The following is a 23,402-nucleotide window of genomic DNA, read 5'->3' on the forward strand; positions in this document are numbered from 1 at the left end:
ATGATGATAGGCAGGAATGTGCATGTTCCATTCTTAATTATTTTTGCATTATTATGCTTTCCAATATAGAGATGTCTTACACAGGTAGACTAATCTCAACTAGCATTTCATTAGGAATGATAGTAGGAAGTGGGCATGGCAGTGCACGCCTGTGGTTTCAGCCACTTGGAAGGCCAGTGCCCCAAATTCAAATGTACTGGAGGTGTCACTCAAGTGGGAGATTGCAAAGGTGAACAATGGTAATGGTAGTCTGGGCTCTTACATTTGACCATGACCATGTAAACGTCAATAGTGCAGATGGGCGGCTGAGGTAAACGTTCTCCTTTCTCTAATAAGTCTGGGATCTCCCGGGTTGGAATTCCATCGTAAGGTTTTCCTCCAAAAGTCATCAGCTCCCAGATAGTGACTCCTAAATTGGAAATAAAGTTCCTATGAAGCATATGAACAGCATAATTTGAACAGTGGCAAATAATATTTGTTAAAGGTCACAAAGAAAAAAAATATGAAAGAGGTCTTTCCACATCCCTAAGTGTAATCCCAGGGGCTAAATTTCCTCATGGGAAAATTGATTACTCATGTAATTGCCTTGGAATTGTCAATGGATGGCAGAGAAAGTTTACAGGGAACATCAACGAATAGAATCTGTTCCCCATTTCTACCTTTAAGTAATGTTAACATTTGCTGATTTCTTTCCACCACATCAGATTACAGCCCAGAAAACAATTCATTTACTGTAGACATTTGAATTTTGTGCCAAATAAATATGATTCTAGGAAAGATTTCACATGGATTAATTTTGAAATTAGCCTCTGCTGCAAAAGCCTAAAAAGCTAGGAAAGAGTTCTACAGTGATTGTTTTATGTTGTGTTAATAAACTACAGCTCTCTTTTAACCTGTTACAAGAGAAACAAGTAAAATGAAACATATTTTAATTTCTTTAGCCCATGCTAAAACCTGAGTGAGGGCAGGTTCATGAATAAGGTATGAGAGGGAAAGAACAGGAGTGTATTACAATAAAGATAGCAAGAATTTTCCATTCTCTAGATAACAAAATGATTCCAATTACTACAACACTGATTTTCTCTGAAAAAGTATCAGTATAGGAATAGTTTTAATAAAAAATGGTTCTGATTGAGACAGCAATTCATATAGTATATATTTCTTCTTTCTGATAGATAATGTAATTAAAATAGAGGGCAGTATTAGGGATCAAATTTTACGATTTTTGCATCTCAGGCACCTTAGGCAATTTCTCGACACTGAAGCATATACAGATCCAAGGATAAAGGTTTTATAAATTAGAAATTGCTTGATGGGTGTAATAAATAATGTAATGTGCGTTATTGATTGGTGGCTTACATGTTATACACAATAACATTAGTTAGATTTTCTACTACCATCTATAATGTATTTATTTAAACAACTATATAATAAACACCATGCCTCAAATTATCCTCATGGTAGAATCATTAACAATTACCTGAAAAAATTTGTTAATATTGTATCCTATGATTTTTAGTATAAGGTGCATACATATCTAGTAACTCAACTTAGTGATATCTATCAAATCTTTCTTTTTTTTTTTTTTTTTTGCCAGTCCTGGGCTTGAGCTCAGGGCCTGAGCACTGTCCTTGGACTTTCTCAAGGTTAGAGCTCTACCACTTGAGCCTCAGCACCACTTCCAGCTTTTTTTTTTGTATGTATGTGGTACCGAGGAATCGAACCCGGGTCTTCATGCATGCTAGGCAAGCACTTTAACCACTAGGCCAAACTCCCGGCCCTCAAATCTTTCATTTTTATGTACAAAGCATTAGTCCACTAGAACCAAAATGAGGTGTTCAAAAGGCAAGTGAGGACAGGTAAGAAATCAGTGACTTTCTACTTCTACTTAGTGACTTTCCACTTAGTTGGTCAGCATTAAGAGTATATATTTCATACTATTTTACTGACAGATATAGTTATAAGAAAAATGTGTCCCATAATACGTATAGCATAGATTCTAAGCTAAGCTAATGCCAACAAAATGACAAATCAAAATAAAATACAATAACTAAAAGCATAATACAAAACCAGCAACAGAAAGATTAAAGCTATCCACTAATAAACCAATTACATTTCCCCTAGATATTACCCCATAGGTGTTACACAAGCTTAGCTTCATTGAAAAGGACAATTTCAGCAAAATGGAATTGGAAACTTTTAAAAATCTGAATCCTGATTCTACCAGAGCAAGGCACGCTACTATCAATGTAAAGATGTAGCTTATGATAACTTCCCTGATATAAACAAGATAATCTACTTTTCCCTGTCTGTGTATCTTTTGCAGTGTATTGCCATATATCATAAGAATCATAAGGTACATTATGAATGCATACTGACTTCCTGGGCTACCTTTTGATAACAGAACACTGTCTCTCACATGCCTTATTTTTATTGAACAGCTCCTTAGATCTTGCAATTCAATGTAAAATTACTATTGCTTCTGTAACTAAATTCTCTCCATGAACACAAACTTTACTACTAAAAATACCACTATTCTGCCATATGCATGTTCTTTTTAAATTTGTTGTGAGGCAATGCTAATTATGATTCTTATGAACTTTACTTTTGAAACCATAATAAACAAAACTTTGGGCATCAAAAAAAATTTGTTCTGAGGTGATTCAAAATCTACCCACTGCAGATTTCTATATCTAATTTTAAATGAATATGAATATAAAAAGAACAGAAAAATGGGCATGCATCTAAACTAATGTATATTATGCAATAATATATATATATGTAGTATAATATAAATGATAAAACAATTAATCTAGATACGTATGCCAAACACAACATGAAAACCTATATTATACAATATAAAAGTCTAACATATGTGATATATTTGATCCTCTATTAATCACATATAGTAATTTCTTCTTCCATATTTATCTGAACTAGAAATCTGCATTTTCTATTTTCAAGGTAACTAGAGTGACTTGAGTATGTTCATTCTAAAAGTGAAAAAGAGGGTAAAACTTAAATTTCAATAAAATTAATTGTGCCATACACATATTTAAGTCTCATTACCATCCTTTCTACTTAAATGAGCATTCAATAAATGCTAGTCTTACATGGTGAATTTAAACTTGGAAAGGATACTAGATCTTGCTAAGTTTAGTCATATAGTTACTAAATAGCATATCTCAAAAATATAGTCACTTAAGGCATTGGTGACTCATGCCTGTAATCTTAGACACTCAGAAGAATGAGATCCGAGAATCATGGTTTGAAGCTGGCTGGGAGAGGAAAGTCTGTGTACCTCTCACCCCAACTAACCAGCAAAAATAAAAAGCTGGAATTGGAGTTGTAGCTCAGGTGATAGAGCAATAACTTTGAGCAAAAAACCTCCAGGACATTGGGCCGGGAGTTTGGCTTAGTGGTTAAAGTGCTTGCCTAGCATGCTTGAAGATCCGGGTTCGATTCCTCGGTACCACATACATAGAAAAAAGCCGGAAGTGGTGCTGAGGCTCAAGTGGTAGAGCTCTAGCCTTGAGAAAGTCCAAGGACAGTGCTCAGGCCCTGAGCTCAAGCCCAGGACTGGCAAAAAAAAAAAAAAAAAAAAAACCTCCAGGACAGTACCAAGATCCTGAGTTCAAGTCACAGGACCAACACCAAAAGCAAAACAAAATAAAATATATATGTGTGTGTTTATACAATAATATGCAATAAAATGAGTGTTTCAGTTGCAAATGTAAATCAGCCAAGCTCATACTCTTTATTCAATAACATTATTGCTACTTAAAAATTCTTGTAAGTGAAAAGTTGAGAATAGCATTCTATTTATTACTATTAGTAATTAGTCATGACAATAACAATTTCTACTATGAAAAAATTCCCATTAAATATAACAAAGAAAATGATATTTTTGCTTTTATTTTGTCCTTCTACTTGCATTATGTTCCAAGTTGTTTTCAAAGAGTTGTTGAAAATTCTATACAAATATTCCTAAACTTGGTTTTATCCCCTGTAAAATGATTAGACAATTCAACAAATATTGGTATTTTATATTTCAGAAAAGCAGAAAATACAACATATAATAATCCTCTTTACTGCTTCTTATGCAAGAATGAAACTCTAATAAATATTCCTCACGATGCAGTAAATATGCTATCAGATAACTTACAGAATTAAATACATTTATTTTTGCCTTAAAATTTTATTTCACAGAAAGATTTATTTACCATAACTCCAAACATCACTCTGATGGGTGAATTTCCGGTAATGTATACACTCAAGGGCCATCCATTTGATTGGCATCTAAAAAAAATAAGAAATAAGAAATCATACCTCAAATGCATATATATATATGTTTGTATGCATGTATGTGTGTGTTATGTATATATTTTATTAGTTTTCATTATTTTATTTTATTTTATTGTTATTTTTTCCTGAATGTCAGTGGCTCCTAACTATATTCTAGTTACTCAGTAGGCTTAGATCTGAGGATCACATTTCAAAGCCAGCCCAGGCACAAAATCCTGTGAGACTCTTATCTCCAATTAACCACCAAAATATCAGAAGTAATAGAGCAGAAGTAATAGCCTGAAGATGTGGTACTTATACACAATGGAATTCTCTGCTGCCATCGAAAGAATGGCATTGCCCCATTTGTAAAGAATTGGAAAGACTTGGAAAAAATCATATTAAATGAAGTAAGCCAGACCCAAAGCTCCATGGTTTCCCTCATTTGTAATAATTAGTACACATTTAAGATTCTCCTAGCAGAGGATCACAATAGCTCAAAAGCTATCTACATATGGTCATATAGGCTGAGATTCAGCAAAATAAACTCTAGGATTTATTTTTGTGATTGTTATTCTCAGTGTACTATGTGCAGTTATTTCTTTTCTCTTTTTTCCCCTACGGTTAATCTCATTTGATTACCATATCTGACTTTGTTACCTTGTATATTTTATATACATTTATTTGTTTATTTGAAATAGGGAAGGGAAGTAAGGAAAACAAGATGATTAGGAGGGGGTTGAGGGAGGGAAATGGGGACAACAGTATGAGAAGAGGTATCAATGTGTGAGAAGTACTGCACCTACTACTTAATGAATGCAATTGTAACCCCCTTTATACATTACTCTGACAATAAAAAAAAGAGAGACCATGCACACACACATAAAGAAAAAGATCAGGGACAGCACCCAGACTCCAAGTTTAAAGTGCTAGGAGTGGTAAAAACATATATTAGGTATTTACAAATATACATGTATATTTTTCAAGATGGAGAACAATTGAATTGAAACTTAAATTGATTACTAAATTTGCAAAATTACAAATTTAATAGAAGCCAGATATATGGATATATATTTTAAATGTTTAAACAGTAAAATGTAAAATAAAAATAGGAACAATTTTCTGTATTTCTGGATGCCTAGTGTTAAAGTCAAGATAATATTTTGGCTTATGATATCAAATCTAAGCAGATGTTCTTAAAATTAGTCCATACTATATATTGTATCAAAGATATGGGATGTTTTTCATGCTTACTGAACTCTTTTCCTTTTCGGGCATTTCATGGTTTAAGTACAATGAATTCTTTCAAAATTTATTCCTTTTCCACTCATATAATTTAATGACTACATTACTTAAAATCACAAAGTATAAAGTTATCCTTGCTCTGTTTTTTGGCCAGAAATGCCTTCCCTGGTCTTGGTTAGCCAGTATTGGAAATACAGGAACCAGTATATAAAAGAATGTGAGAATATCAGCATAAATCCATCCTCACTACAAGAAAAACAACTCAATCAAAAGACTGAGGCTGATGGGTCAGCAGAATGCGTTTCAACTTGAAGGGCAGCGAAATATAGCTGGGAATATAATTAGATTCTATGAAATAAAGATAAACACTTCTATTTTGCAGTTGAAAGCTTAAAACTAAATAGGTCTTTGAAATCATGAGGCTGGCTGTTGACCAAGGTGACACCAAGGTAACCGTCGGGCAGAATCACAGTATTCAGTGAAAAGGAACAGAAGACACATTGGAAGTAATTTCCCTACGGGCATGGAGTAGCAGACTTTATGGACTATGGACATTGTGTTTAAAAAGAAAGTTTAAATCACAGGTGGCTGGATAAAAACTTAATGGCTACCAGGCATTTAAAGCTATACTGAATCTTGCTTTAGACAAATCTTACAGTTCTTAAGACAAGTGAAGTCATTTATGGACTTTTACTTCTGTGTAGATTTCTAGTGAATTTCAATACTGTGTTTTCAAACTCTTGCAATTTGGTATTAACAGGCAAAATAGTATAATAAAAAAATCAAGAAAAGGCCAGGCATTTCCTTAAAATTGGAAGTTTAAATTTTTAAAAATATTATTTCACTTTGTAATAAGACTGTGTACATAGCGAGTTGTGTAACAATTCAAGGGTAAAAAATCCAGTGGGAAGTATTCGCAATCCTGTCATTACAAAGATTTTTTTTTTTTTTTTTGCCAGTCCTGGCCTGGGCTTGAGTTCATGGCCTGAGCACTGTCCTTGGACTTTCTCAAGGCTAGAGCTCTACCACTCGAGCCTCAGCACCACTTCCAGCTTTTTTCTATGTATGTGGTACCGAGGAATTGAACCCGGGTCTTCGTGCATGCAAGACAAGCACTCTACCACTAGGCCAAACTCCTGGCCTCACAAAGATTTTTTTTTAAATCTTTGGATTGCCTATATATAAAGCATGTGATATATATGACATATTACAACATATCTATACATGACAATATTTTTGTCAATATAACTTTAGAGATAATCATAAGTCAAGATCACATTCTTTTATTTCATTGGCCTGTCCTAAGTTTACCTTGGTCAAGTTAGAAAGATTTTATATGAAAGTGACCTTAATTAGTTAGCCAAGAATGACAAGTCAAAGGTTGGGTTAATGAGAAAATATAAGAGTTGTACAGAAAAGGTTTGGCCTGTGACCCTGGCCTATGAGAGGCAGGGAGACAATTGCCAATCAGAGGCTGAAACTGGAGAACGAGGATAAGAAAATGAGTAGCGGCTCTGTCCAGCCCTCTAGTATGTAATAGTTTATATTTTAGTAAGATCATGCAACAGATTTTGCAGGTAAATCATACACTGTAATAGAAGCAATAAACAAAACCAAATGAATTCCAAACAACATAATTGGAATGCAGTTAAAGAGACTGGGCAACCTTCAGATGAGTTAAGATTGTTGACAACAGTCAAGCTTTGTTTTAGTTTATGAAAGATAGCTTCAGTGTGAGAATGAGCCCAATGCTCTGGTCCTGAACTACACTAATCTTTAACAACTCATCTACTTCCTGGGTCCAGATGTGTGTATTCTTATTTTAGCTAAGCTTGATAAATGGTAAGGCAGAGACATGCATTCTACTTGTGGGTTTGGCCAGGAGAAAATGAAAATGAAAGAACTGGAGTTTTACTATCTCCTAAACCTCAGGATAACTGTTTTATCCTAAGAAGTCTGAGATAAATACAATTCCGGTAATACCACTTACCTTTCCACCATCCGCATTATACTCTTTTTCATCTCCTTCCAAGAGTCGGGCGAGACCAAAGTCTGTGATTTTCACATGGTTGGGAGATTTCACTAAGACATTCCGAGCTGCCAAATCACGATGAACAAGTCGTCTTTCTTCCAGGTACATCATCCCCTAAAAAAATCAAATTGCACAAAGAGAATCACTTAATGCCTAGTCTTTTCCATGTTCTAAGAAGGTCTTTTTTGGCATTCAGTCGAAAGGACTTCATTTCTTTATGTGACAGTACATCCTAGAGTATGTTCAAAATTAGAAGAAATTATTTTGATGGGGAGAACTATAGATTTTATTCTCCTAAAACTCTTTGAGGATAAATGGATGACTATAAGCTGAATTTTATATCATTTTCTTCAAGTGCTTGATGAACTTTTGTAAACTTGCATTAGTAAGATATGCAGATAGCTTAGAAGATAACCTAGCATATACTTGGAATGACCTATATATTTCTTCTCCAGTTATCATTTTCTTCTCCATCTTTTCTATTTACTGTCATCTACCCCTTACACATTCACTCCAAAAAAGGACACCTATCCAAGATGTTAAAATTTCACTGAGAAGCAATGGTTTTCAAATGAACATAAAAATGCAACCAGAGTTGAAGAATTGTATTATCATTTTATCAATTATGCACCAAATGTAGTATCCCCCAGGGGTCTTTAAAGCCTGTAATGTTTAAAAACACATCTATGACATTAGCTGTTATTGTAAGAATCCACAATTGGAATGACCCACAAATAATCCTTTAATATGTTATCTTCATAAACCACAGGGAGGAATTAAAAAAAATTATTGCTAATTGCTAACAAGAGACATAGCTTGCTTTTCCTGCAACTGGAGTGTACATAGACACATACAAACATGCAAGCACATATACACACACACACACAGAGATTAATATGCAAATCCATAAAGGTCCCTAGAATTAATTAATATTATTCTTCATAACAAGAAAACCAACAGTTGGTAAGAACTGTCCTTAACTAAAACATTTATGTAAAACCAACAATAAACTCAAAGGCCTGGATTCAATCATAGTAAACATAATTTTAAAAAATAATTTGGGAAATTTTTGACAATTTCATTGATAAAAACAATGTTCTCACTCAAAAATACATCAGTATTATTATCAAATGTTCGAAGCACACTCCCATGCCAGTTGCAAATCAGTGCTGCTGGCAGTTAACATTACAACTGCAGGGCTAGAAGGATTAATGGTTTCTGATATCAAAACAAAAGCTGTGAAAACAGACACATAAATCACATAGGTCAAGAAATTATGAACCATATAACCAGTGTAGTGTAAAGAGAAGATTGCATCAAACAGCACCATGAGCCTGAATCCATACAAATACCCATTAAACAAAACTGGTGGTATTATTCCGAAATGGTCCAGCCAGTCAGCCATTTGGTGACACCATATGTATTAGTGTCTTCTCAAATCAACTCACAAATGGTTTTGATGAGTGTCCTGTTTCTTAAATGGTGTTTTCAGTTTTGAGGATATAAAGTTAGAAATTCCTCACATAGGGCCCTTATGTGAACTAAAGGAGCAAAGAAATGGACCAACGTTAACTAAATCCTTTTTTGAAAATCTCCCAAATAACTACATCCCTTTAAGAAATGTTCATTACGGCTTTATCGTTCACAACATGCACACATCAGAATTTAAAAAGCGTGTTGGAAAGATGTTAGTATCTAAATGCACACACGTATCATGCTCAATGCACTGGAGAGGGAGGCCGTGTTTTTCTCAGTGATAACAGGAATTAACTAATACATGGAGAGATACGAGACATAAACCGAATCAGACAGGCGATGACAGAAAGACAGGTAAAAGTGCGGTAGAGAGACATTAACAGACATACCCAGATGAAGATGGATAATTCTGTATTTATGAAGTGAAATGGATTATGGAGGGTCATAATTCATCATGGAGGGTCAGAGACTGCCGAGACTAAAAAGGTAAGAATTTTCAGATGCAAGAATGGATCCTTACATGACATAGTAGAGGATCTGGATTTTTGTATTAAGCAATACACGAAGTGTCATTGAGAAAGTTGTTTCAGAAAGAGAGTGACCAATTTTCCACACTTGGTTGCCAAGTCAGAGAATGAGGTGGACAAAAATGACATTAAATGAAGGAACCTAGCCACGATATGGTGGGTGAGTGATATGGATGAAGAATAAGGGTGCTACCTGAAAGACCATGAGCTGTATTGATTTTCCATATATTTTCCTCAGTCCTCCAATTAACAAAAGCCAATCATTTTCACATACTCTCTTTCCTTTTCAAAACAGAGTTTGGGTCCTAATGGGGTTTGAAGTGAGGCTTTGTGGTTATCAGGCAGGAGCTCTATCACCTGGCACATTCCACTGAAACTTCCTTTTTGCTTTGTGTGTGTGTGTGTGTGTGTGTGTGTGTGTGTGTGTGTGTGTGTGTGTGTGTGTGTGTGTTTTCAGATAGGCTCTTTCACATTTTTCAAGAGTCTTGCCTCAGATCATGATTCTCCCCTCCATAGCTCTATCCAGCTACCACATCTAGCTTATTGTTGAGACAAGGTATTGTTAGCCTTTATCCAGGGCTGGATTTAAATAATAAACCTTTCAAACTCAATTTTCTTTTTTTTGGAAGTAAAGTGGTATCATTTATTTAAATTTCAGATATTACATCTAAGAAAAGTTGGGAGAGTTGATTAGAGGTAGGGAGCCAGTTTGTGAACATGTTATTTTTTATTTTAGATCTGAATAAAAGAGGGTCAAAGAAATTCCAAGGACTTGGTTAGCTTGATGTAGTGAAAACAGAGGTTTAAACCTAAACCTCCTCTCTCCAGGAGCCTGGGATTGTTTCCGTTTTGCCATCCTTCGCTATATCTGCTCAAACTCAATTTTCTGAGTAGCTGGGATTCCAGAAATAATGCACCACATCCAGCCTAAATTTTCTATCAATTGAAGGTATCTGATTTTCAGTTTTTCTGGCTCTTACCAAATAAACAGAAAAATGCATGTATAATATGCTAGGTTTTTTAATGGAAAAATACCTTACAACCTCCTCAAAAGGAAGGAGCTGTTAGAGTGAGACTGGAGTGTGGCTGAGGCAGGGCTTTGCCAGGAACAGAGGAGTGTTTGTGCCCAGGGACTGATTCTTTTACTAACGTAGGCCGCCAAAGGGAATATTCTGGCAAGAATAGTTTGCAACATATTTTTGAAATAAAATGGTCATCCATGGCAAGGTAATAATGAGAATGATACGGTGTTTTCGATTTGGTAAGTTGGATAGACAATGACGATCAAAAAAACAGCATGCTAGTGGCAATTTAATTTGTAGACCTCTAAAACATGTTCTGAAATAATAACTCAGATTTACCAGTGGAGAACTAATGTTCACCAAGATGCAATGCTTGAATGGATGTTTGTGCGCCCTCCAAATTCACATATGTAATTCCTAAACCCCAAGATGATATTAAGAGCTGGAACCACTGACAGAAGATAAGGTTAGAAGAACAATTGGAACAAGTCAGGCTATCACGCCAGTGAAAAATTTTAAAGCAGGTCCTAAGAAAGCATGCACATAGCTTGGTTGCCATCTTGATCGCCAGCTTTCCAATCTCAAGCATTATCAGAAATGAATTTCTGTTGTTGTTAAGCCAACTAGTTTACCATCTTTTATCATGGAAGCCTTGACTAAGATACTTGAAATGACCCATCGTACAACACCAACAGAATCTCAAAACTTAAAAAACTAATTTTCTATATCAGTAATAATAGATTATCTGGAACCGTTGTTGCCCCCCAACTCTTTTGCATCAATATTGGGGTTTGAACCCAGGGTCTCACAGTCTCACTTGGCATTTATGCTCAAGGATGCACTCAGACTTTTGACCTATCATCCTCTTATTTCAGCCTCCTCTGTAGCTAGGATTACAGGCATGAGTCAGTAGTGTCACATGATATTAGGTTGATAGAAAAGCATTTTAATCAAAATTATAAAACTTTGACCCTGAAAACCAGGTAGAAGTTTCCACATAGTTGTCTCTATCCACCTGACCATAAACACCAACAAAAATAGAAACAGGTCTCCTTCCTAAACTCTGGAACAAAATGTGTACAGTTGCTTTGTATACAGAGAGAATAACTTTAACATACATATTTTCACATAATTAATTATGAGTGTCACTTTATTCCTGAATAAGAGTTGAATTGTCTTCAAGTTTCTCATAAAACAATTCTCCACAACAGTCATTAAGATAGGATTTTCTTGCTGGAAGAGCTCATTAGAGTCACATTTTCTACTAGATTCCTTTAAAATAAAATTGTTCTTTAAATTAAGGTGTGAGGCTCAAGGAGGCAAGCAGGTCTTAGAAGGGGCAATGACAAAAAACATTTCAGAATTATTACTATCCAAAGTCTCTTTTTGATGATGATTCAGGGACACCTGTCATATTAGTGGAAAGAAAAATTTGGGGACATATTCAAAGATTTGGGCTTGTCTAATAATCACAGATTTCATAAATTTACTAAAGATAAAGGTTACAGGCTGTCTCAAAGTTTTCAAGGTTGCAAAAAGTTTTCTATAAGTTAATAAAAGTTAATTTTCTATTTCAAAATTCCTACTCTTAACCACACAAAATATAGGACAGCATTTGTTAGATGTTTTAATGTTTTTTTTTTTTTGGCTACTTTGGGATCCAGATTTTACATATTTGATTTTACCCAACAATTCTTACAATTATAAGAACTACTTATAATGTCACCATTTTTTTTGTTGAAGTCTACAATAAAATTTCAATGAATGTCTATATATTTTGTGCTTTGCTTAGACCTACTAAAATGACTATCAAAATAAATACAAATTAACTGGAAAAAAGTAACACTTAACTCGATTCTTTTAAAAACTATATTTGGATACAAAATCCTGAGGAATGTTTTAGTAGAGATGAATTTATCTGATTTAAACCAAATTTAAAACACAAATGCTATGCTTTACCTCTGGTTATAATCAACTCATATGAATTAGTCTATGGGAAAAAATTCAGTGAACAGTCATTAATTTTAGAAAGTCAGGTGGTAGCTATAATTGAAATACATTCTCTGTATGTATGAAAATGTCATAAAGAAACAAAACTATTTTGTATAATTAATAGAAAATTAAATTAATAATAAAATGAAATAAAAGTTTAGCATAGATAGGCACTACCAGTGCTGTTCTCTTGAATTTTGCCATCTCTGAGTCACAGATATCTAGGTAAAAAGTATTGCCATGTTTTTCATCCAGTGTAAAAATATATTCTGCCCAGTTGCAGGAAGCTGAAAGAAATCAAGACAGACTAGACTATTTCTATGTTTGTTTGTTTTTTGTGGGTTGTGGGGCTTGAACTTGGCCTAGGAGCTGTCCCTGCTCTCTTCAGCTCAAGGCTACCATCCTACCACTGGAGCCAAGGCCCACTTCCTTAGACTAGACTATTTCTGACTATAGTAAATATTTGCTTTGTACATACTGGCTATGAGACAATGTCATCAAATGCATGTGTGCAGTTAAATTTTCAAGCTGCAGTCAGTTTTCACAGGCATTAATCCCCAGAGTTAGCAAAAACTCATTTTTCTCCCTGTTTTTATTCCAATAACCTGAAGCTTTCTTAATAAAGGGAAGCCACAGAGAATCAAGATTCCAATGAAAATTCCCCCCTTCCCTGCCCTTTCTTCTAACAGAAATTCTGTCCCTGATTAAAACAAAAAAATCAAACTATAATAATTACAACTGTTAAAACTAACAGTTGTAGCACAGTCAAGTGAAGAAAGGAACTCTTTAGGATGGAATCATTTGTTTCATCTAAATTGTTTGTGAAAGGAAAGCAATGGGAATCTGTGCTTGATCAATTGAGAGGTTTTTTGGCCAGCAGGGTCCATGTCACTGTAGAAAGAACACAGAGGTCACCACATGAGATGGAAGTCCTGGATACATTGCCAACTACATTTATAACCACAGTTCTCTCTTTCACCCCTGATATACAAGATAAACCAAATGATTACAGAATTACCCCTAGCTTTAAATTTTCCTTCTATGATAGATGGAACTATAGAACAAAAATATTAAATTGTGGACCAATGAAAGACACAGAGTTGAGGAATGAAGTAGGGTAGATGTTTCTCTTCCAGTGCTCAGTAAGAGCCTTGAATATATTTTCATAAATGTTATTTTATGCATTATAAGTTTGAAGCATCAGACACTAGAAATGAGCCTCTAGAAATCAACTTGCATTGCTCCTGACTGAATTTCTGACCTTCACCAAATAACATTATTTGTATGTTTCGTTCTCCTCATCTGTTACATGGAGAGAATAATAACAGCCTGAAGATCTAATGGGTTAATGTGTGTAAAACACCTGAAATATTACCTATTTTAAGATGTATTGGTTAAATACGTAGACCACTTCAAATTCATTCCTTAAAAATCTTTCTGATCACTTCAAGTTCACAAAATTTTTAGTGGACACATCTATTTTTTACGCGGCATTATTAGGAGTGGTAACCTCTGTGTCTCTTTCTTCTTGTTCCAGAAAGTACATTCTATTATTTTGCTCAGCGGAACAGAGGCTGATTCCAATGGCTGTCCAGGGCTGATGTGGAATTCACACATAATTTTCACACTTTTGATTATAGATAAAATCTTCATGAAATATGTGTACTTTGCAGATCTTGAGAAAATTTGTAATCTTTGGAAGTCAATTTTTGGTCATTTTTAATCAAGTATAATGAAAAGATTGTTTTCTTAAAACAAAACAAAACAAAAAACAACATTTACTTGAGGGCTGGGAGTTGGCCTAGTGCTAGAGTGCTTGCCTAGCTTGCCCAAAGACCCGGGTTCAATTCCTTGGTACCATATACATAGAAAAAAGCCAGAACTGGTGGTGAGGCTCAAGTGGTAGAGCTCTAGCCTTGAAAAAGTCTCTAAGGACAGTGCTCAGGCCATGAGCTCAAGCCCAGGAATGGCAAAAAAATTTACTTGAAATATAATTTAAATAAATAGTCCTAGTAAAGTAGCACGTGTACTAGGTGCTGTGCTGTGGTGCCCAGAACTTCCTCAGAGCCAAGCTACTCAGGTACTAAATGGTATGTTTGCCTGCTAAAGGCTGCATCAGCCTTGAAATATCGAAACCTCAACTCAACCAGGTAAGACCATCTCAAAGAAAGACCTCTATCCAGAGATTTTTTTAATGCAGAGTTACCAAGGCCATAATGCCCTGGATGGTTTTTGAAGTCCGTGCTATCTACAAAGATTTTCACAGCTGTAATTTCACTATTGCTCAACATTTCTCTCAGTCTGACTGCTTTCCTCACTGGTCAGATGAGCTGTTCGTGAGAACCTTTTCAGAAAATTTCCTACATGTTGATGACATGATTCTGTATTTAAAGGACCCTATAGACTCTACTCCTGAGTTGCTTGAGCTGATTCGAAACTTTGGCAAAGTTTCAGGGTATAAAATTAACCTGCAAAAATCAACTGTTTTTGTGTATGCCAGCAACAAGAAGTGTGAGGCAAAACTGAAGAAGTGGGAAGGCCTCCCATTCTCCTGGATTGGAAGAATTAACATTGTGAAAATAGCAATCCTGCCAAGGGCTATCCACAAATTCAGTGCAATACCCATCAATGTCCCGATATCATTCTTTAAGGAAATAGAGGAAGCAATACAAAAATTCATATGGGATAATAAAAGACTCTATAGCAAAAACAATCTTTAGCAGAAAGAACAGCGCTGGGGGAAAATTAATACCAAACCTTAGACTATTGCAGAGCTATGGTAACCAAAACAACTTGGTTCAGGCTCAAGAACAGGACTGAAGACCAATGGAATAAAAATGAAGACCCATAAAATCAACCTGCAGATATATGGGCCACCTAATCTTTGATAAGGGCGCCAAAAAAGTAGAATGGAAGAAAGACAGCCTCTTCAACAAGCTGTACTGGCAGAAATGATTAAGCACCTGCAGAAAACTAAAATTAGACCCTTCTATGTCACCCTGCACTAGGATTAATTCCAAATGGATCAAAGACCTCTAGGTAAAACAGATACCTTGAAAACTTTACAAGATGGAATAGGAGATACACTAAGTCTCCTGGAACAGGTCAAAACTTTAATAAAGACACAGAAACACAACAAATTAAAGAAAGTTTGGACAAGTGGGACTGACTGCAGAGCTTCTGTACTGCAAAGGAGCCAAACATGGCTAGCAAGTTAAATAGAAAGCCTACAGAGTGGGAGAAGATCTTCATTAACCATACAACAGACAAAGGCCTCATATCTAAAATACATCTACAATTGTATTGAATCTCTCCAAAACATATGTTCAAAGAAACAACCATCCCATTAAAAGGTGGGCTAAAGACGTAAGGAGAGATTTCTCTGAATAGGAAATAAGAATGGCCTATAGTCACATGAAGAAATGCTCCACATCTCTGGCCATAAAAGAAATGCAAATCAAAACAACATTGAGATTCCACCTCACTCCAGTCAGAATGGCCATGATCAATAAATCTAATAACAACAGATACTGGTGGGGATGTGGCCAGGGGGAAACACTACTACACTGTTGGTGGGAGTGTAAATTGGTTCAAATACTCTGGAAAGCAGTATGGCAATTCCTGAAAAGACTAAACATATAGCTCCCCTATGACCAAGCAATTTCACTACTTGGCATTTACTCAAATGTCCAGAAACAAGGACATACTAAATCCACTAGCACAACGATGTTCATTGCAGCACTATTTACCATAGCGAAGATATGGAGCCAACCCAAATGCCCTTCAGTTGATGAGTGGATCAGCAAAATGCGGTATTTATACACAATGGAATTCTATCCTGCCATCATAAAGAATGACATTGCCCCATTTATATCAAAATTGAAAGACTTGGAAAAAATCATATTAAGTGAAATAAGCCAGACCCAAAGGAACATAGGCTCAATGGTTTCCCTCATCTGTAATCATTAGTACACATCTAGAATTCTCCTAGCAGAGGATTACAATAGCTCAAAACCTAGGCTCATAAGGTCATATAGGATGAGACTAAATGAAAGGATCTCTAGGATATGGAATTGACAGCTGTATCTTGTGTGATTGTTGTCCTTAATATACTATGTTATTTCTTTTCTCTTTCCCCCCTTTGGTTAATCTCATATTGTTACTGTATCTGACTTTGTTACCTGATATATTGTATATATGTTTATTTGATTATTTGAAATAGGAAAGGGAAGGGGAGAAAACAAGATGACTAGGAGGGGGTGGGGAGAGAGAGATGGGGACAAAAACATGAGAAGGGGTATTAATGTGTGAGAAGTAATGCACCTTCCACCTGGTGAATGTAACTGTAACCCCTCTATACATAACCCAATCAATAAAAAAAATGAAAAAAGAACCAAGGCAAATAAAAGAATAAATTTCCTGCATGCAAATTTGTGTCAGATTGTTTTCTGATAAATGCAGCTAGTCGAGATGGCTTAAGCTACTGGCCAAATATCTTGTCATGCTATTTTACGGTAATATATTTTTAATTTTTTTCATACTGAAGTTGATTTTTATTGCTTATTTATCTCTTCTTTCCTTCTATTTTCTCCCTTCCTCTCTCCCTTCCTTTTTTTCTGTTCTCCTCTTTCCTCCACCTCCTTCTCCTTATGCTATTTAAAAAAAAATTAGGTAGATGTAAACCCCATAGGAATTAGAGACGTATATGAAATAATAAAACAGTATCTTGGACATTGATGTTGAATTATCAAGGATTATATGATATATAGGATTTACACACTGGACTTCTATGACTGGTAGTGGAGTAGGTTTGTTTACACCAGCATTACCAAAAACAGGTGAGTATTGTGTCAGTCCATCCACACAGAATTCGAGTCTGTATCTTCAACAATTTGAGGATTGACTAGCATTAAACTAGCATGCAGTGCATGTTCATAACTGGATTCAATGAACCAGAAGATCATTGTTGTAAGGCTTTGTGTCAGGAATGATTTTTATTCTCACAATATTAAGTAGGGTAAATTCAAAGTCTACCCCCCTGAGGCAGGGATGACAACATGTCGAGAGTCAAGTCCTCTAACCTTTAGGCCAGCCCTAAGACTTTGAGATAAGGGAATTAAGGAAAATATAGAATGATAACCCTTTACCCAGTCTTAAAGTATGGCAAAGCCTACAGATTCTTTTTTTCTTTTCACTCTCTTCAGTTTCTTTACCACTCCATACATGCTTTTGGAAAATTACATTTAAAGATGTTTGATTGTAGATAGAATCAGATTCCATAAGGAGACAAAGCAGTATAAAATCAAGGATAGAAAAACAAAAATAACCTAAAAAAGGTGAATTAAGCAGTCCATAGGAGATGCCCTCACTTTTCTGCTGGATAAATGGGAAGTGTGAAGCTCCCCCGCCTGGATGAAGAATAACAAGTAGGCTTGTGCTTTCTCTTGTCATTGACCACTAGCCAATATGATCATATGGGAAAAGTGAGGCTGTAGCATCTATGTTGGTGCACTCTGGGAGGTGCACTTGAAATGGATTACTTCTGCTCCTTGGCAGCCAATCAATAAAGATGTGGAGTGCAATGAGAAAAGGGATGTTTGTGGGCTTTAGTAGCACTCCTCTGTGTCTCCCCTAGAAATTAATTAAAAATCAATGGAGTGTGCAACCTATTAATTCAGCAACCTCTAGATGAACAGATAGAAGCTGAACCTCTTTTGGAGCCTATGTCTTGTGCAAGTATACTTGCACACTACAGGAGGAGGTTGAAGGTGGGACATCTTAGTTATAATTGAGCTGAAGCTGACCATGTCTAATATTTTGTAGTGTTCATAGAATTGCATTCTGCAGCTCCAAGAATCTTAAAGGTCACAGGTGGGGATATGAATATATGTCTTTCCTTCTTATGTCAAATGTATCAAATTTTATAAGGCATCTTTGTTATCTTATTCTGGAAGCATAATTGCTATCACATGGATAAATAATTTCAATAATTAAAAATATCTATTGCTCGCATTGGGTTTGTAGTCAGAGCCTTGAGCTTAAAAGGCAAGTACTCTACCACTTAATTCAGATCCCAGGTCTTTGGTTTTGATTGGTTTCTAAGACAGGCTCTTGCATTTTTCCCTTGGCTGGCCTCAGCCTATTGATTGTCCTGTTTCTACTTACTGAGTAGCTCTGATTATAGGCAATTCCCCCCTAGCTAGGTTTGACCCTCAACCATGATCTTCTGGGTGTAGTCTATTTATTTATAAGTGCAAGCAGCTGAGTTTATGACTGCTGACTTTCAACATAAGTACTGCCCCTAAAATATGAGTATTTTAGAATATGGCTCTTATGTGACTTGAGGCAACTTGATCCCCACTGAAGAAGCTATAACCTATAGCATCCTGTTCGGTTCTGTATTTGTCTCAGGCCAACAATGGAAATAGCTCACATACATAAACGCTTCCTCAGTACATATAAAACTGGGTACTAGTACTCACGCATTCCCTTGTAGAAGTCACATGGACATTTTCTAGTTATCTGTTTCTAAATTTCTTTCCTCATTAAATCCTCAGAAACAACTGGAACTTCTAGTTTTCATTTGAACCCTCCAGTTTTCATCTTGATCTCTTTACAATCAACTTTGAAGCCCATGTTAACATACTTCCTTGTTTCAAACTTCACATTCTTTCAGGGGAAGAAATTGAGGCCTCCATCTCTAGTCTACCTAAAGAGAAAGACTCCTGCCTAATACCTGGTTCATTTTCTACCCCAATAACACCATGGAAGAATGTAAATGTGATCATGTACCTTGAAATGAGAATGATCTGTCTCATTATTTAGACAAGCAAGAAGGGTTTCATCTGAGTGTTTGAGGATGCACAAATTGTTATAGCAATAATAGGATTTTCACTTATTCATATACTAGAGATTTCTGGGGTTTCCTAGGGTTTAGCACAGATATTCATGAAAGTGTACTCTTGGTTATTTTTCTTTCGGCTTCTCATTGAGACTAGCAGCCAGCCACTCAATGCACAGCTAGAACAAAATAGTCATAGCTTTGTGGGCTATAGAAGGTGAAGTGGAGGACATTTTAAGAGCAATAAATGATATTTTATGCCCACGTCACTGTATCAAAGCCCTGTTATTTTCCACATAGCCCCAAGTAAGTGTTCTACCTATTTATCATCTTTCTTCTGTATTTGGCCCAGCTGCATTAATAGCTATTATTGAGCTCATGAATGACCAACTATCCTCTTAAAAACATTTCTCACACCCTAGAATCTCAGCTCTCATGAAAAAAGTAGGCATGGGAGATTGATATATTCTGTGCTTAATTCTCAATTTTACTTGAGCACTTGCTGCGATTTTCTCGTCTTCTTTCACTCTTCAGTATATATGCGCATATATACCTACACTGAGTGTCAAATGCATGGATCCATCTCTTATCTCACATAGTTGGAGATATCCTTAAAGCACCTTGACCTGACTTGTCAATCGCTCCTTTATGTGGAATTCCTACTTAGAATTGTATACCCAAACGAAGTTGAAACTTCTCAAGGCACTTCTGTCTGCACTTAATGTGTCCTTCTCCTGAAATACACCTTACTGTACACAGTTACCCTCTGCCCATCAAGCTCTACAGTCACAGGCTTGGTGAAATACAATGCCCACTCACATTACAAATCAGATGTCATTTCATTCCTAGTAGATTAATTCACTCTGTATACAATACCACAATGTCTCCATCTCTCCATCCATCCCTCCACCCATCCATCCATGTTACTTATCTACCTAACTATTGATCTATGTGTATCTATGTGTCATCTCTCTACATGGAAACTACAGCATAGATTTTTTTCATACATTATTTTCAATCATGATTTATTGATAAATGAAATTTATTTTGTAAATAAGAAAGCACATATATTAATACTTTAGGCTGGCTGGGTCTTCTTTGCTTAAACATTAGAAATGTTATGTTATATGTCATCCAATACTTATAGTTTCAGAGGAATAGAAAAAAGTTCAAATACATTTAAATCTTAATTGAGCATTCATTTACTGATCTGATTAGTTTGTCCAACTATTTTAAGTGAAGTAAACATAAAAGTGAGTAATGGCAGCAGACTTTTAAAAAATTTTTGCTTGTTCAAATCCTAAAAGATAACGATTTGGATCTGATCACCCTTCATTGTTTTGCTTTAAACCTTTATAGATTGTTTGCTGCCTGGGGCTATAAATGGTGTTCTCCTGCTGAGATGACATAATTTAGTTTGACCCTCTTCACATTTACCAATTCAATCACATTTTAGACAGTCAATAAATACTGGTCGATTGATTGATTTCCTTTCCTTTGTACTCCATCTATTTATTTCCATTCCTTCCTTTGAATTGCCAGATATAGAACTTCCCACAATAGTATATATATATATATATATATATATATATATATATATATATACTCACAAACATATAGTTACATAACAATTAAAAGTTACAGAGGAGGAAAATAATAATAAATAGTTAATATTTTTGGTAGTAATTTTTGCATTGCTTATGTTGATTTGTATTATATTGTCTTCCCGCTCTTTTGTTTTCAATATTGAACATTTGCTAATTTTCAGGTCTACTTGCATGTATATTACAAGATAATTATTGAATATTTTAAATTCCAGAAAATCTTTAGGATTTGGGGCTCAAAATTATATGAGTACATTCTAAGGCAGAGAAATGAGAGTGTTCATAAACACTGACAAAATGACAAAAACTTTTCCCTTTGTTGCATTTATGGCCAGTTAGCTAATTTATGCACTTAATGTCACTAATGAAGGAGGCTATGAGCATGCCCATCATAAAACCTGGGCTGTGAAAAATCCCTGTCAGCCTATTTTTACATATCCTTGACCATGATGAAAAAGTAGTGTTTTGGTCTAGCACAAGACTTCTTAAGCTTCAGGATTAGCTCACTCACCTCATCAATTTCTCAGTTTGTAGGACTATGGGTCATGCTTGTATACTAGCTAATCAAGAAGCTCAAATATGAGGAACTTGGTTCAATGCCAATCCAGGTAAAAAACTCCGTGAGACTTTTATCTCCAATTAATCACAAAAAAGCTTGAACTTGAGCTGTAACTCAATTGGTATAGAGCTGTCCTTGAGTACAAAAGTCTCAGGGATAGGGCTGGGAGTGTGGGCTAGTGCTAGAGTGCTTGCCTAGCATGCACAAAGCCCTGGGTTCGATTTCTTGGTACCACATACACAGAAAAAGCCTGAAGTGGTACTGTGGCTCAAGTGAAAGCCCAAGGACAGCGCCTAGGCCCAGAGTTCAAGCTCCAGGACTGGCAATAAATAAATACATACATAAATAAATAAATAATCTCAGGTACAGTGTCCAGGCTCTGGGTTCAAGCATGAAGACTGGCAAAAAGACAAAAAAAATAAAAAAGGGATAAATAAAAAATTCACCTCATAGGTTAGTCTGAGAATTAAAAAGCTCCTCCAACAAAACTCTGAAACTATTGACTGGTGAGGTTTACACAGGGCATTGTTAGTTATTATCATGACTTCCTTTCTTATTATCTTTTATTATAGATGAATCTTGTTTTACAGAAATTCAGCTTTCAAGTAACTTTTAATTTTCAGAGACATCTCAAAGCATATTTTCTATTTGGAATCTCAAAGATCATGTATCCACAGAAAACTAGTTTAATTACCAAAATGTTATCTTTAAACATTTATGCTGGTTTTGCTTCCTTTTTACAATATCTGATTAACACTTCTCTTTGACATGCAAAAGAATGTCAGGTACAGAATGAGAGTGACAAGAGAAAAATTCTCTCAAAAAAGTATAATATAATGAGGGCCAGGAGTTTGCCCTAGTGGTAGAGTGCTTGCCTAGCTAGCATGCACGAAGACCAGTGTTCGATTCCTTGGTACCACATACTTAGGAAAAGCCGGAAGTGGTGGTGAGGCTCAAGTGGCAGAGCTCTAGCCTTGAGAAAAATCCAAGGACATTGCTCAAGCCCTGAGCTTAAGCCCAGGACTGGCAAAAAAAGTATAATATAATGATAAAAGTATAATGATAAAAGTATAATAAATAGGTAAATCATTAAGAATGCAAAAATTGGCATATTTGTCATCTCAAAAATACAGTCATTGGACTTAAGCTACATACTATAAAATAATGTTAACATCAAAATTTAAGTACAAGGGAGAAAAGATGTAATTATATCTAAGGCTAAAAGTTAAGGGGTCAGGAGTTTGGCCTAATGGTAGAGTGCTTGCCTAGCATGCACGAAGACGTGGGTTTGATTCCTCGGTACCACATACACAGAAAAAAAGTTGGAAGTGGTGCTGAGGCTCAAATGGTAGAGCTCTAGCCTTGAGAAAGTCCAAGGACAGTGCTCAGGCCCCGAGCTCAAGCCCAGAACTGGCAAAAAAAAAAAAAAGGCTAAAAGTTAAATGACATATTCTATGTTACTCGGAAGCTTTGCATAATTAAATGCAAATCATAATGTAGATCTATAGTTTTCAATATAGATAATTTAGCTTTCTCTGTTTTGGGAGCATATTACACATGAAAACTCAGATATTCAATATTTGTGATTAACTATGAGTATTTCTTTTATCAACTATGTAAAGAAACAGGAGGAAAATCAAATAATTCATCTCTATTATAATAATAATCTCTTGATTATTCCCATTTTATTATAAACAGTATACATTTTATGCACAGTTCACTATCTATGTCAATGAAAAGTATAAAGATTTATCTCAGCCATTACTTATTGAATATCTACTATGTGCTTAACACAGTCTAAATTATTTTACATATAAAAA

General features: G+C 35.4%; 1 protein-coding gene across 1 annotated transcript in view; it reads right to left on the reverse strand.

The window, feature by feature from the left end:
* Positions 1-23,402, reverse strand: part of Erbb4 (erb-b2 receptor tyrosine kinase 4) — a 972,219-nt gene that overhangs the window by 33,785 nt on the left and 915,032 nt on the right. The window contains exons 22-24 of the mRNA XM_090354754.1: positions 7,520-7,675; positions 4,224-4,299; positions 263-409 (exon numbers count right to left, since the gene is read on the reverse strand). Of these exons, the coding sequence (XP_090210880.1) occupies positions 263-409; positions 4,224-4,299; positions 7,520-7,675 (379 nt within the window). The remainder of the gene's footprint in view (positions 1-262; positions 410-4,223; positions 4,300-7,519; positions 7,676-23,402) is intronic.

The sequence above is a fragment of the Megascapheus bottae genome, chromosome 21 (genome assembly GCF_031878675.1).
Source record: "Megascapheus bottae isolate mThoBot1 chromosome 21, mThoBot2.hap1, whole genome shotgun sequence".
Classification (NCBI taxonomy): Eukaryota; Metazoa; Chordata; class Mammalia; order Rodentia; family Geomyidae; genus Megascapheus; species Megascapheus bottae.